The following is a 14953-nucleotide window of genomic DNA, read 5'->3' as shown; positions in this document are numbered from 1 at the left end:
TCCCTTTCCGTCATGGGGCTTGTCCTAATTCTGACCCAACAACCCGCCCTCCCTCATCGCATTAGCTAGCCCGAAGGGCTTAAAGCTCTTTGATAATATAAAAAGGTAAGGCTAGTTGTGTGGACCGCCGTCGAGGCCTACGTCCACCGTACACATCACTGAGATTCCTCAAATGTATCCGGCCGATCGGCCAAAAAAACCGGCTTTTTGGAAAGCAGTACAAATCAAGTAGTAAAGATGTAGGAAGGTGTCCAAGAAGAGTGGCCCCAATGCTGAATGGATAGTGTAACTGAATTAAGGAAGTCATTTGGCAAGGGTATAGCTTTGTCGGGTAAGAGGAGCATTCACCCTCTGCACCCGACGTCTTTCGGAGTTTGAATTCTTCTAATATGAGCTATATGAATCCTAGAACGCCAATGAGCCGTCAGAATCTCACGAGGCTCCCCAAAAAAAATGCAACAAAGTTGGAACGCAGAGTAATTGTATTCCCAGCTGAAGTGTATACTAATATGAATCATTCATGGCTATTGTATTGTACAAATCACATCTTTACCTAAGAAGAAAATGGGGATTGAATCCCTCCCATACCGCACCCTCTCCCAATTTCGGAACCAGGTCGTCACCGTTGGAACCAACTGCATCCTCGTGCGATTTAACCACTAACAAATACAGGTTAGAGATCAAAGGGTTCCTAAGAAACGGATCGATAGCTTTACCGAGTTTGGCAACATCAGACTGTAGATGCTTGTTATCGCCAGTTTTCCCGTTGAATATGCAATTCGAGAGGGCGTAGAAGGCGAGCAAATTGGCATACAGGGGCAGAAATGCATCCTTGTGGTTGCCCGCTCCACCAACCCAATCCGCTCCACCTAGTTTCGCAATGCGGTCCTTGGCAAATGAGGTCAACTGGCAGGAAAATCTGAGCCTCCAATCATGTAGATAATCACTAAACTGTTGTTTGTTCCGAAAGTCAGCCGCCCAAGATTTTGAAATTCGAAGCTTGTCCAGTTGAGAACAACACAGTTGACAGATGAACAGCTTTTCCTCGTGATGATTGTCAATTTCCTTATCAAATACCTGTCTCACAAGATCTCCTTTCGGCACCTCACGATTTGAAGCATTCAGCACCCAGCGTAAAAGATAATCGAAATACCCAATCCAGTGGCCAAAGACGGAAGATAGATGCTCAAAACAAGATCCTATCACTTTCTCCACTTGCGTCGGGACTACTCCACCATGAGAGCTACCGGATCTTTTGCTCGTAAAACACCCTTGAATGCCCATGGCAAGCCTTTCTCTAGTCTCATCATCTTCATCCTCCAGCAGCTGGATGCATGTGAACCATATATCTAGTATTTGATGTGCGTAGAAATTCACCGCTTCTTTTGGTTCAAAAGTAGAACATGGATTTTCAGAAGGGATTCGGTTATTGAACACAGTGTAACCGATAAGCTCAGCTTGCCCTAGCAAACCAGATGCTATGATAGACTCTGCTGCTGCCATGCGCATGTTTATTGGCTCAGACGAGGCACTATGTTTCATAATTACGTTGGTGAAAAAGGAAATTATGCCATAAAGTCGGGTCAACTTTTCTAACCGATCAGAGTCACTGTTATCCGAAAGAACAGAAGTTGTTAATAAACCTGCAAACCTCCTTATGCAGATTCCAAAGCAGCAGATGAGTGTTTGTCGAGCTTTTGCATGTCTCGTGAACTTGTACAACGAAATCAACTTATCCCAAAGCAGAAATACAGAATCGCATTCCATACTACCAACGAAAATTGTTTCCGTGCATTTTACATCCCCAAGCTTCTGAAACTGCAGTGTATTCCAAGTGAATAGAATCCTCAGAATGTAATACGAGCATCTGTGGTACTTCTCCATATCCAATAGATTAACCAATGTCGTTTGGAGGTTAGTTCTGACCCAGTGCTGGATAACCCTAATCTCACTGCTGCTATCATGGGACTCATGGCCAGATTCTGTTGATGTTATATATTTTAGCAGCCACTTCAATGTTGCAAGTCGAACTTCATATTCTGAATCCGACAAAGAGCAGACTAGCCTTTCCTGGAGTCCCGCAAAAGAGTTTTCCATTTCAGGTATCTCCATAAATCTTGAATTACTCTGAGAATACCTCTGAGGCGACTGAAAAACCTCTTCAGCCATTTTATCAGATGCTTGAAACACGCAACTGAAATAGGAGACTGCTGCTTGTTGTCGGAGTTCTGCCATTGTTGGATCATAATACAAACGCCCGTTAGAAGCTTTTACATCTAAGCATTCTGTAGATAACTCCAAAAGTAGATTGCGGAGAGCATAAATGTTTTTGCTCGTATGGCACGTCCTTGCAATACTGAGCATGTGATCCAGCAAATTTAGGAAAGAGGCATTGAGGATTGGACAAGGGCACAATCTGGGTTTTCCGATCCATGAATGCACTAAAAGAGCTTGAAACAAATCACCAAGAATCTGATCTTTCTTTGAGGAATCAGCCAGATTTCTACAGTTCGTATCCAAGAGAGAGCTCAACTGCAATAGAATTCCATGAGTCCAATTATAAGAACTCTGTTGTCTTCTTTTGGTTTTATCAAATAATAGGGACAACTCAGGAGTCCATGTAGCTTGGTCATCTCTTCTAGGCAACTCCGATACTATATTGAGGAGAACACTTGGCAACTTCTCGTTAGATACCAGACCCGCTAAAGCTCTAGATGCAAGAACACGGACTCTTAGATTGCTTTGTGTTGAGCACTTTCTAATGAAGGGCATTAACAGAAAAGGATCCACGTCATCTCCAGTCTCGCTTGCGATTGTTGAGGGCTTCAGCCTGGATAACAGAATCAAGACAGGGCACAAGCTTGGGTGCACAGCATTTTCTAGGTTGGATTCAGATTGTCCAGATATCCCGTCCCCAAGCAACACTGTCGCAGCTTTCAGTTCCTTGATTAGAAATGGATGCAATAAGGGATACCTTCAAGGAAAAAGGATATTTTGATTAAAGTTACAGTTTACTCAGGAAACCAAATAAAAAATCAAAGCATTTAGCAAGAACCCATGATAGTACGAAATAACTAGTCAAGGAATCCATACCGATGAAAAAATTCCACCCCAGTTAGCGCACGCCTTGATGACTCTCGTTTTTGGACATTAAGGAATCCAATCATGCGACGTACCAAAGCAGTGTATGCCAGGCAAGCACTATTCCGGATCTCCCAGTGGGGAGAAGAAAAGGAGCGAACTGAAACAATCATAGCCTCAGCAGAAAAACCTGAGGTATCAGCAGCCAGGTTTGTATCATTGAAGGCGGCCCTGAGGACATTGAATGCATGTACAGTAGGAATGACACCCTCATCACGGATCTTTGAAACCTTGTCACTAATATCTATATCTGACGAGACCGCAGACTCAAAAACTTTGTCTGACTTAATTGAGGGCAATTTACCCATGTCGCCATTAGAGTTGTTGGTTTCAACCGGACCCACAAAAGATGCATTAGCAACATCTATGAGCCACCGTAAAGCCTGTGGGAGAAGTTTCTTAGGTGCACCTTCTGGCTCTGAGAGGAACAGTGCTATAAACGCAGCAGGAATACCTGCACTTCTCCTTAACAAGTCATCCACTGTTTGACCCTTGGCCACGGTTCTGTCCATAAGCTGCTCCATCCAGGATTCTGTTAACTTGCAAAGTCTGAATGGTGACGGCATAATCCAACAAATAAAAGTCATGAGAGGCATGAAAACCTTATACTAAAGTTGTTGCCTTGACATAAATAATAACATAGTATATAATATTACAATGTACAAACTTGAAAAATAACTATAAAAAAAAAAAAAAAACCATAAACATACCGAGGATCATTTGAACAAAGTAACCGGTTGCAAAGAGCTGTAAATCCGGCCCTCGTTTTATCAATTGCACCGTTGTGCTTCATCTTCAAAAGGACTTCCAAGAAGTGATTCCCAATTCTTTCAAGTTGTTTCACATCAAGCATTGCATCCGAAGCCATCATAACTGAAGCACAAGAAGAGGTGGTTTCTGAATCTAATGATTCTGAGGAAGGGGTACTTGGTAAAGGAATCTTTCTTGTGATAGTTCCCAAAAGAAGACTCACCTGAAAATTTATGGCAAAATTAACATGGTCCACATTGACGTAAATTTACAAAACCTTGGTCTTGACTGTACATTCTCCGTACTACAATATCATATATCCTCGGCATTTGAGGGTTAAAGTATATAGATTCAACTATAAATCCATGTTCTTAACTTCTTAAAGAAACTATCACATCAATGACATATTAACTGCATTCTAATGCAAAACCATAAGTTAAAGACAATTTGATTACCTCTTTCATCGCAAGCCAACAGCCAACCATTACACTTTGTTCTGATCGCCTGTTATTCTGGACAAATTTGTAATTTTTGTCTTCATCCTCCAACAGAGATGTTTTCACCTCCACCTCATCTGGAACCTCTGATAAGAAAGAATCATCATCATCAACCACTTCATCCATGTCCTCAGGGAGATGCCAAGCATCTGCAGAGACGACCCAAAGTGCCAAAGAAGTTATTCGCATTACAAGCTCCAAGAGCTTCTCTAGTGAATGTCTCATCTCTGAGATACTAGACTGTGCTATGTCAGAGTTGAAGTCCAATTCCTCAAAAGCATATCGTAGAGTGAGTAATACCCCATGAACAAAGCTGTTCTGACATGCTTCAGAAAGATCCTTCTCCCCTTCCTCTATGGAAACATCCAACCATTCAATCAGTGACCTTATATATTCCATCACAGGATATCCAGAATTATAAGTTTGATTATCTCCGCTTTCCAAACCAGAGAGACAAGCTACATTAACTGAAGCTCGGACTGTCCATCCTAGCTGTAAGACATACTTCCTGAAAATCAGCCTTAAAGTCAGAGCTCCAGCATCAGTTTCTCTCACTCGTGGACTGCAAACTAATTTCTTAGCCCATAAAATCACGTTCTGGACCATACCTTGATCTGAAATTCCAGGAAGTGGGGTCGGAAAATGTAACAATATGCGAAAAGAATTCTCTCTCAGCCTGTCCCAACTATCAATTATGGATCCCACTAACAACAAAGTTGAATCAGGTAAGGTCATTCCTCTATTATAAGGATAGAGACGGTCTTCCACACATAAAGAACCATTTTTCTCTTGAGTAGCAGGCACAATAGACCAAACATTGAGCATTATTAGAATGAGCTCCATTGCCATTATTTTTCTCTTATAAGGTGCAGAAGGATAGCAAGAGAAAAATAGAAATGAACTTAACCACCTCATGAAACAAAAAAGATCGCTTGCTCTGTTAGCTTCAGTATGTTCACTTCCAATTGAAAGATGCATTCCATTGCTGTTACTATGTTCCAGGGGTTCCCAGCGTCCCTGCTTAAATTGTCTCTCTAATGCTGTTCGGACCCGAGCAAAAAACTTTCTGAACAAGCTACTCCACTTCATTTGGAAAGCTGTAGAGCAACACCTCATGTTCAATGGCACTGCTTCCTTTAATAACATGAGTTCTAAATGGGAAGGTAAACTAGCTGTCTTGGGATTCAAGAAAAGTGTCTCTGCAGCATCCACGCGTAATGAATCATCAACATGGGTCAATGCCAGCACTAGCCACTCAACACGAACTTCAACCTTTATCCCCTTGATAGAAACAAGAGCATGTCGTTCGGGGAAATTTGTCTCCAGTCCACCAAAATTTTCACGTACTGCGTAATCAATGTCCCCTTCGAGCAATGCAAGTAAACGAGATACCTTCAGCAATGAAACTAAGATGGCCACCTTCTGTTGAACTCTCGGTTCCATGTTTCCACGACAGAGCTCAGGATATGACAGTTGACTTTCACCCTTGCTCGGACCAACTGAAATAAAAGCAAGCATAGCAAATATACTGTCCTCATCCACTTCAAGTAAAATTGGCAGAGCATAAGTGTTCAAATTAGAACGGAGCTTTGAAACCCCAGAAGCAAGTCCAGACAAAATTGGAGGCAGACAATGCCCCCTATAAAGTGCATAACCACCTTCAACACCATCACTGCTCCAACACTCGTTACGCAATTCCTCAAGTAAAATCTTCAAAAATGATGTGAGAGCACAGCACACGTCATCATCAATGTACGCATGTATAGTGTCAAACAGCAAGCCAGGACTCATATCCAACATAGTTTTTGCACCTAATCTCTTGGTCAGTGAACCCAAAGGAACATATCTTCCCTTGCAGCGAGGACCCAGACGAAGAAGATCTGAAGCAATGCTTTGCAAGAATGACCTTATTCTCTCACTACCTTCTGACCAGTGTAGAGTGGATCGAATGTCTAGGAAGAGATCAAAAATGAGATGAACTTGTTTGACTGTTTGACTCAAAGGATCTTCCAAATTATTCCATACGATCCTCAATATCCGGGTACCCATCTCCACCGGAATCGGATCATAATCCTCGGATGTGATGGTAAGATTAGCTAACTTCGAGGTTTTTATTTGTTGCAAACAAATCTGCAACACAGTCAATGCATGAAAGTTAAAATGGCTATCGGTAGGGTTCTCGCAGTAGTTACATAACTCAGGCAAAATTCCATCATACAGTATAGTCTTAACACAGTTGCCACCATTGGTATGACTCTCGTAGCCATTCGAACTACCCTTTGACACATCGAAATGGGTATTAAGCACTGCTCTCAAAACCGCGGTAAGAATCCCCCGTAGCAAGCAAAGTCTACTCAAGTCCGATAAACTATGAATTTCAGTGTACATATCCCCTTTATAAGGAAGTTTGGCAATGGCATTCCTTTTCTCACTATCTGCATTAGCATCTAAACTACTACTACTACAATCAGTTGGGTGAAAAATACCTTCCATTATAAACAAGCCGAGCTCTTCTGGACTGAGACGCACTTGCAGGGCTGCACAAAAGCTCACTCCAGCAGCCACATAGCAGTCCCTCGAAAACGCCACCGATTTCAGAACGCTCAAAATAACAGCCACACTCATCTCCAACACATTCGAACGACCAGCATTATCACAACCACCCCCAGAACCACCATTGAACTCCTCGAATTTCGAAGGGAAGCGCTGAAGCAGATAATACAAACAAGACAGAGCCTCCTGGCATTGCTCCATAACGATCGGAGAAGGCCGAGAGTACGCTTTCGTCTCCGAAATCAGAGCATCCAAGCTCGAAACAGTATCGCAAGCGATCAAAACGGCGCATTCTTCCACAATTTCAACCAAAAACCCCAACTTTGGCATACCCATTACCGATAAGGCCGACCGGGACACGCAGAACCGCTTCCCTCTACCGCCGCCGTAGTCTTCGCAGAGCTTCCGATAGCATCGCCTGATCAGAGCCTGAAAAGTCCGAGCCTTTGCCAAAACAGAGACGAGGGTCTTATGCAGAGGCAGCGAATTTTCCAGAAACAGAAGCTCCAAGTAAAACGGCGCCGCTTCGGAGACCAGAGCTTCGTCCCCACTGGCGAGTACGTCGCCGAAAGCGGCGGCAAGGCCCTTTGTGTGGTTGAGCTGGGCGTATGTGGAGTTCAGAGAGACTAGCTCTTTGAGCAGGGAGAAGAACTTTGAGGTGGCGATTTGCGGCGGGAGGGAGTTCAGAGAATCGGTGTAGGTGGCGGGGATGACGACGGTGTTGTAGGTGTAGCGGTGGCGGTGCTGGATTGCGCGCCATTTGGAGGACATGGTTGGAATTTTCAAGCTCTGCTTGGAGCCGGCAGCGTTGCCGGGGTTGCTGCTTGTTGGTTATTGATTACTGATCAGCCGTTGGAAACTTAGAACCAGCAGTTAGGGCATACGTCATACCGGACAGAACTATTTAGCCCAAATGTTTGGTCCAAGTGGCTCAAGATCTTGCTAAGTATTTGCTAATGAGTACGGTATTTGGTTTTATTGAACTTGTGTACTGCTTTGCGTTTTGTTTAATAAGCACGTGTAGCGTTTAAAATTGACACATAAACATTTAAATTTTTTATCAATTTCTAACGCGACACGTTTTATATCTTCAAATGTGCACACATAAGATTTAATGTGAACATTATTAGTACAGTTAAAAACACGATAACACTCTTTTTGCTTCGCTCTTTTTTTAATAGTGTGAGTTATTATTTTATTGTATTATTACTGTAATAAAATATATGCGTTAAATCGATTTGTAAGTTGGCACAAACACGACTTGTAAATAAATGGGTATACAATAATCACTACCATTGCCACCAATTCATTTGAGAGCGTGGTCCACAATTAGGCAATGAGAAGAAACTCCTTGCAACGAGATACAGATTTGACAGTTTTCCGAGTCAATCACATACTAACCTACATGAAAAAGTTAAATCAAATCATATTGCGTGATTAGCTTAGAATAACGCTACTGTTGCACACACACACACCCCCCCCCCCCAAGGTAAGTACCCTCAACTACATCAATGTCATCATCTTGGGTTTGTTTATGGGCTTCCTTTAGCTTCCTTTGCTGCAGCAAACTGAATGAACTTGAGCCCGTATGTACGCTCCAGCCCAAAACTACTTATAACTTTGTTTATGGGGCCCATAATCCATTTTTGTCAGTATGCCAGACCTTGACTGTCGGTAGTAGCATGAAAATTTTGCTTCCATGAATTACCAAATGCATGAAGGAAAGATAGTCTTCATCTCTCGTTGAGATATGAGGAATGAGAATGCCTATAAATACTTGGTTGCTTGCTCTTCGGCTTCAATTGACATGAAAAGAAAGAGGATGTAGAATATTGTAGATGAGAGTTGAAGGAAACTGAACCTATTTTCGAAAAAACATGGTTCGGTTTCCTCCAACATCTCATCTACCATCATCTCTCAATATCAATTCAACTTCTCATGTTGTTTTAAAAGCTGGATGTGAGAATTGGAGGGGACTAAACAAATTAAAATTGCAATGGAAAATTCCTAATTTGTGTAGTTTTCTCCAATATCTCATCTCCAGCGTCTAAACTGAAAATTGCTCTTAACATCCCAATGTTATTTTAAAAGCCGTATGTGAGAGTTGGAGGGGGCCAAACAAATAGGAATTATTATATTAATGGCCACAGTTTATTTGGTTTCCTCCAACATCTCATCTCCGACTTATAAAGTTCACTCCCAGACACAAAGAAAGCTTTTGATAGTTATGAAGTCTTCAACTTTGTTGTTCATTGGCGTTGCCGTCTACATCTAAGAGTGCGTTTACGTAAGCGTAATGGGAATAAAATAAAACGGAATTAAATTCTGATTACGGATTACTCCGGTGTTTACTAAATATTAGGGAATCAATAGTGTGGTGGGCCCCACCTGAAACAAGGAATTCAATTCCTGAAATTGGAGGAGTAAGATTCTCTGGATATATAAGGTATTTGAATTTCAAGAGGGTGAGGGAATCAGGAATGCATTTTTTCTTCCTATTATGCCCTCATTCACTGACAACTCCATGCTCATTCATATTATGCACAACTCCATGCATATGAAGAGAAGAAACTATAATTTCAGCGAGAAAATTTAAATATTAAAGTAAATATTTAAATTTATAAAAAAAATAAATAAACAAAAGCATTTTAGTGTGTATGAAATTAAAAAAAAACAATTTAATTTTTTCTTACTATTATATATCATATCAAATTTTATTAAAAAAAGTATATAAAATATTTAATTTGGAACAAGGGCATTTTAGTAATCATAATGATTTATATTCCGAGCTAAATTAGTAGACAACTTTATGGAATTAGTGTAATTTCTATTCTGATTCCAGAAGTAAACAACTTCAACAGGAATCCGATCCTGACTTCTCATTCCAACTCCTCAATTCTATTCTCCCTATTTTCATTAGGGTTACGTAAACGCGCCGTGAAACTCTTAACAGATCCTGCTCGGTTGCTCAGATTCGTGCGAAATGGTATTCTCCGTCGAGGCGTCGAGGAGTATATCAATCGTTTCGCAAGCTATTAATGAACATCAGCATGTAATACCAGAAGCAATAGGAGTGATTGCTTCCAACACAGTTCCATCATCCCATTCAGAAAAGTAAAGTTGAATAAACATGAGGAAAGATTAAGCAACAAAGATGCATGAATTTAACTTCATCGGAACCCACCAACAGCCCGTAATGATCCAAGAACAATATTCCGGCTGACCAAACGTAGGATAAATTATACAGGCTTGTGCCGAACGCCACAAATAAATAAGAAAAGAAACCAACCATAGTTTTTCTTTTCAAGCAAGGTACCTGTACAATTTTCGATCCGTTTTATCCCTCTCCAAAAACTCCCGCTCAATGAGGGACTCGATTCGTTTCTTTATTACAACAGGGTTGGGCAAGAATCGCGCCTGCAGCTGTTTCGTCACCTCCGCGACAATGTTATTGTGATCCAGGACCCGCCTTGACTTCATGATCCTCACAATTGCTGCTTCAATCTGGGGCTTCCTGTCCTCCTCTACTCTCTGTCGGGTTTCTTGATTTTCTGGTTCAGACTCCCTTTGTGCAACCACAGTACCTATCTTTACCTTGAAGTACTTGCTTGTGAACTTGTCATTAAAGAAGAAGACATCCTCCTCAACTATGTCCTTGCTCATTGGCTCCTTCCGAAGAACATTCTTCCCCTTGACACAGGCCAGAGATTGCAGGCACCTCTTCAAGTCAACGGCTGGTATCTCTGTAGCCTGCTCAATTTTCTTATACGTCAACCGGTCAGCGTCGTTGAATAGCATCAGTACACACATCTGATATGTGGAAACATTCAGCTCATGCTTCTGGCCCTTTCCAAAGGTTGATTTCAAATCAGCTGTGCCCATATTAGTTTGCCAGGACAATCTCCGACCAGTATGGGTCCCAAGATAGTAACTCTTGAACTTCTCACATACCCACACAATTTCTGCTGGAAGGTTGCAGCTGGCACTTGGTTGAGTAGGCCATGAACCTGTGGTGAGGACCTGGACAGTTAGCGTTGGGCTGTCGCCTAACAGAGCTCCGACAGTTGAGTAGAATCCATGCATTGTATCCTGAGAGGTCTTCATATCAGTGAACATACCCTCCAATTTAGAAGTAAACTGATATCCGCACTCTGTTTTGAGCTTAACAATCAGACTTCTTTCCGCATCATCAGAAACAGTCTTCCCAGAAAGAAGCCTCTTTGCCAAGTGTTGCTTGTAATACTTTTCAAAGACATCTTTCTCATGAAGATAACGGAAAAGCATCATGACCTTGTCCAGTACAACCTCTACATCCTCCTCACTAACCCCTCTTAGTCCTTTCCGAAGCTTGTCATCCACAAACAGAGATATGAACTCTGGGGACCGGGCATTCAAATTAATGAAGTATTCAAAAGAGGAATTTAGAGCATTTTGGAATGTTTTGTCATTGTTAAACGCTGAGCTGATAACTTTGTCATATTTATCCTTCAAATCCAGGAGACGCTGCACAAAATCTACAGGATCCCTTAACCTTTCTGGGTCAGTAACTAGCTGCTTACCAGTATCCCGGATGTAAGCGGTCATGACATCTCGTACTATTACAAGTCCATTCTGAACCCTGCGAAACAAGCTATACATTCTTCCCAAGTCGTCATATTTGTCATCCACAAGCATATTAACTAAACCTGAGCTCTCCATATGAACTAGTCTGTTCATGTGACTTTCAATCATCTCCTTCTCCACCACATTAGTTATCTTAGCTTCACTTCTAGCATCCAAATACTGGGAGACTCTCTCCATTTCTTCCATTAAGCGTCTCTCAGCCTTCTTTAAATAGTTCCCACAATCACATGACTCTATGAACTCCTGAGACTCACAGCGGTAAAAATCAGCTGAAACCTCAAGAAAATGCTTCTCAAAGTCGTCTTGGTAAACAGTAGAACCTAAATCCATTAACATTTTTATAATATTCCTCATCAAGCCTCTGTTAATTACTTCACCACTCCTTTCTCTATGCACAAGCTCAAGAAGTGTATCCAACAGCCTTGACTGGGTTTTGGTAGCGTGGATAACAACATCCCTCCACAGGTTTAACCCAAGCTCATGAACAGGGGTTTTGTGGGTGCTCGGGATGAAAGTCCTGTCCATGTACATCAATATGTCTCGAATCATCTGCAACGCTTTGTTATGCTCTGCCCACTTCCGGTTCAGCTCTTCCAAAAACAACTCACCCTGCGCAGCTTCAATTGACTTAGATATTTCTTTTAGATGATAAGTCATGGTTGTCACCAGACCAGAGTAGAGTTTCTCTCCAAATTTGTGCAGCACCATATTGTAAGCATTCCTGAATTCATGCCATAATCTTAAGCATCAGAAGTATAAAGTTTCACGATGTGAAACAAACAGTAGCTATAACATAAGAATGAAATGCACTTCCAAGTTATATGGCAAAATGAAACATAACAAATTGAAAATGCTAGAGAGAGAGAGAGAGAGAGAGAGCCCTCTGTCTTCCATGAATTACTCTCTTACTCAGCAAAGCTTATTAATATAGCCACATCAAGTCAAGGCACAAAATTATAATCTTAAAAAATGGGGTGGAAAATAAGATTCAAATTTTTCCATAGAGCCAAATCAAGTCAAGGCACAAAACTATATGCTTTAAAAAATGTGGTGGAAAATAAGATTCAATTTTTTCCTAACCGATACACAGTTTAGGATCATTCCAATATTTTGAACTACAAAACCGTTTGAAACAAGGAGAAGAAAAAGGATAAACAGAAATTGATGGGGAATTCACCCAGGTCCCAGGTCAATAACGGAATGAGCATTAAAGTGTTGTGAACATAAAATCTGTGGGAGATCACCATGAAATGCACTGCAAGGGGATGTTCTAACACTCTCTAGCATAAATCAGCACAAATGCTCAATTTTTTCCTAACCGATACACAGTTTAGGATCATTCCAATATTTTGAACTACAAAACCGTTTGAAACAAGGAGAAGAAAAAGGATAAACAGAAATTGATGGGGAATTCACCCAGGTCCCAGGTCAATAACGGAATGAGCATTAAAGTGTTGTGAACATAAAATCTGTGGGAGATCACCATGAAATGCACTGCAAGGGGATGTTCTAACACTCTCTAGCATAAATCAGCACAAATGCTCAAGTAGAACAGATATAAGCAGCATAGATAAGACTTACGAGATTATACAATGATATCGTAGAACCTCATGATCAACTGAAAATATATCCTAGAACCATCGTGACAATTAACTTCGGAACCAAATATGCCTACACTCCCTAAGATATTCCACTTCTTAATATAGCCACTAGCCACATATAAGCAACATAAAAAAGAAATAATACAATGATATCCTATAACCTCATGATGAACTGCTAATACATCCTAGAACCATCGTGACACTTAACTTCAGAACCAAATATGCCTACACCACCTAAGATATTCCAACTCTTTCGATATCTTAGAATCACTCATTTTCCAACCATAACTACCCACGGTAAGCTCTCACCGACCGTAAGGCACTTGCAAACAATTCAAAATAATAATAGGGAAGTATCCGCTTTACTAGGTGGAATGCCCTCCGCTGTGGGTTATCAACCCACTCCTTATACAAGTATTTAGAATTTTAGACCTAAAGGAAAGAAAATAGATCACGAAAAATAACAAAAGGGAAAAAGCAGCCATACACCCGAAAGCAACTAAAGAGTAAGATGATCAAACTGAAAGCTCAATCTCACAAATTAATCAAACCTCAACTAATAGTGTTCAGAAATGAAGTTACCCAACCAAATCCAGCATACCCAAAACAAATTATCACCTCCTAACAAAGCATCAATATTTTCATCACCCAAAAACTAGATCATAATTCAAACATATTTTTGCATATCCACTTGCGTTAATCGTAAAAACAAGTAGCAAACCTGTAGAGCTCCTCGAAGCTAAGCCCGCTAGCGTTGTGATTGTAAATTTCATGAATCGCATGCTCCAGGATCTTCCACGTCTTCTCAGCGTACTTGGGATCAACCACGACCCGATGCTTGAAGGCCTCAATTTGGAAGTTCCTCTTCTTCTGAGCACTCATCTTCTCGAACTCAACTCAGCTTAAAACCCTAAAACCTCCGATTCCGGACCCTAGAAACCCGATTGAGATTAGACGGTTCGGGTACTGCGAGAAAACCCTAGCTGTTGACCCGAATTGGGGAGAAGGGAAAACGAATCAGAGCATGCGATAAATGGATTTTGGAGTCGAAGGGGTTTCGAGATGGTTGAAGAAATTAGGGTTTCGGATTGGAAAAGGGGAGATGAATCAGAGCAAATAACGGGGAAATTTGGGGATAATGGTAACGGAGACGAGGGACAGAGAGATATGCCCACCGCTTTATTTATTTATCTGTTCAAAAAAAAAATTATTTATTTATTTTTAAATAAATGAAACTTTAACTAAAATTTAAAAACTTATGATACTATTTAGTTTAACGAAAAATCATATTTTTACATTAAAAAATCAATCTTGGTACTATTTATTATACCTTTTATTTTATACTTATCATTAAAACTTAAAATTTTCAAATCATTTTCATTAATTTTCGTTTAAATAAATTGGTGCTCTTGAATTTTTTATTGGACAATTCGAGACAATTTATTTAAAAAGACCTTCAACCCCCACCTACCCTTCGGTCTGGTACTGCAAATGGATGAGTAATTTTGAGAATCCAACTTTTGTCAGTTGTAACGTATCTATCTATATATATATATATATATAAAAAGTGAGAACCTCAATTTGGTGAAGTATTTTATACCCCTAAAATGCCCTCATTTCAGAATAAAAAAAGAACCAAAATATCCTAATAGAATACGGTATAATTGTAATATACGCAAATATGATAGGTCTAAATCGTAATACACAGTTTGTAGATATTTGGCTGCGGACAATGTATGTGTGCATGCATATGAAGAATGATAGTTTACAACCATTAGATAAATAGGA

General features: G+C 40.7%; 2 protein-coding genes across 3 annotated transcripts; both read right to left on the bottom strand.

Moving 5' to 3' along the window:
• Nucleotides 1-464: 464 nt before the first annotated feature.
• LOC126583702 (uncharacterized) lies at nt 465-7878 on the bottom strand. 2 transcript variants are annotated; one of them, XM_050248201.1, is made up of 5 exons: nt 6875-7020; nt 4347-6518; nt 3852-4114; nt 3094-3690; nt 465-2974 (listed from the first exon to the last, which is right to left on the bottom strand). In XM_050248201.1, the coding sequence occupies exons 2-5, from the start codon at nt 6435-6437 to the stop codon at nt 550-552; spliced, it is 5376 nt and encodes a 1791-aa protein (XP_050104158.1). In that variant the 5' UTR covers nt 6438-6518; nt 6875-7020; the 3' UTR covers nt 465-549. The 2 variants fall into 2 exon arrangements, with proteins under 2 accessions (XP_050104158.1, XP_050104157.1); XM_050248200.1 differs by having other exon boundaries at nt 4347-7878.
• A 2204-nt stretch (nt 7879-10082) lies between these two features.
• Nucleotides 10083-14339, bottom strand: LOC126583701 (cullin-3B-like). Its single transcript, XM_050248199.1, has 2 exons — nt 13887-14339; nt 10083-12285 (listed from the first exon to the last, which is right to left on the bottom strand). The coding sequence occupies exons 1-2, from the start codon at nt 14045-14047 to the stop codon at nt 10245-10247; spliced, it is 2202 nt and encodes a 733-aa protein (XP_050104156.1). The 5' UTR covers nt 14048-14339; the 3' UTR covers nt 10083-10244.
• Nucleotides 14340-14953: the final 614 nt, after the last annotated feature.

The sequence above is a fragment of the Malus sylvestris genome, chromosome 9 (genome assembly GCF_916048215.2).
Source record: "Malus sylvestris chromosome 9, drMalSylv7.2, whole genome shotgun sequence".
NCBI lineage: Eukaryota > Viridiplantae > Streptophyta > Magnoliopsida > Rosales > Rosaceae > Malus > Malus sylvestris.
This window is presented reverse-complemented; position numbering and strand designations above follow the sequence as displayed.

Excerpts from the sequence above, each read along its gene's own strand:
- LOC126583702 (XM_050248200.1), bottom strand. The coding sequence starts at position 7,712 with ATGTCCTCCAAATGGCGCGCAATCCAGCACCGCCACCGCTACACCTAC. Across the intron at positions 4,115-4,346 it reads GTTGGCTTGCGATGAAAGAG|GTGAGTCTTCTTTTGGGAAC; the intron begins GTAATCAAATTG and ends ATAAATTTTCAG. Across the intron at positions 3,691-3,851 it reads CTTTGTTCAAATGATCCTCG|ACTTTGCAAGTTAACAGAAT; the intron begins GTATGTTTATGG and ends GTCACCATTCAG.
- LOC126583701 (XM_050248199.1), bottom strand. The coding sequence starts at position 14,047 with ATGAGTGCTCAGAAGAAGAGGAACTTCCAAATTGAGGCCTTCAAGCAT. Across the intron at positions 12,286-13,886 it reads AGCTTCGAGGAGCTCTACAG|GAATGCTTACAATATGGTGC; the intron begins GTTTGCTACTTG and ends GCATGAATTCAG.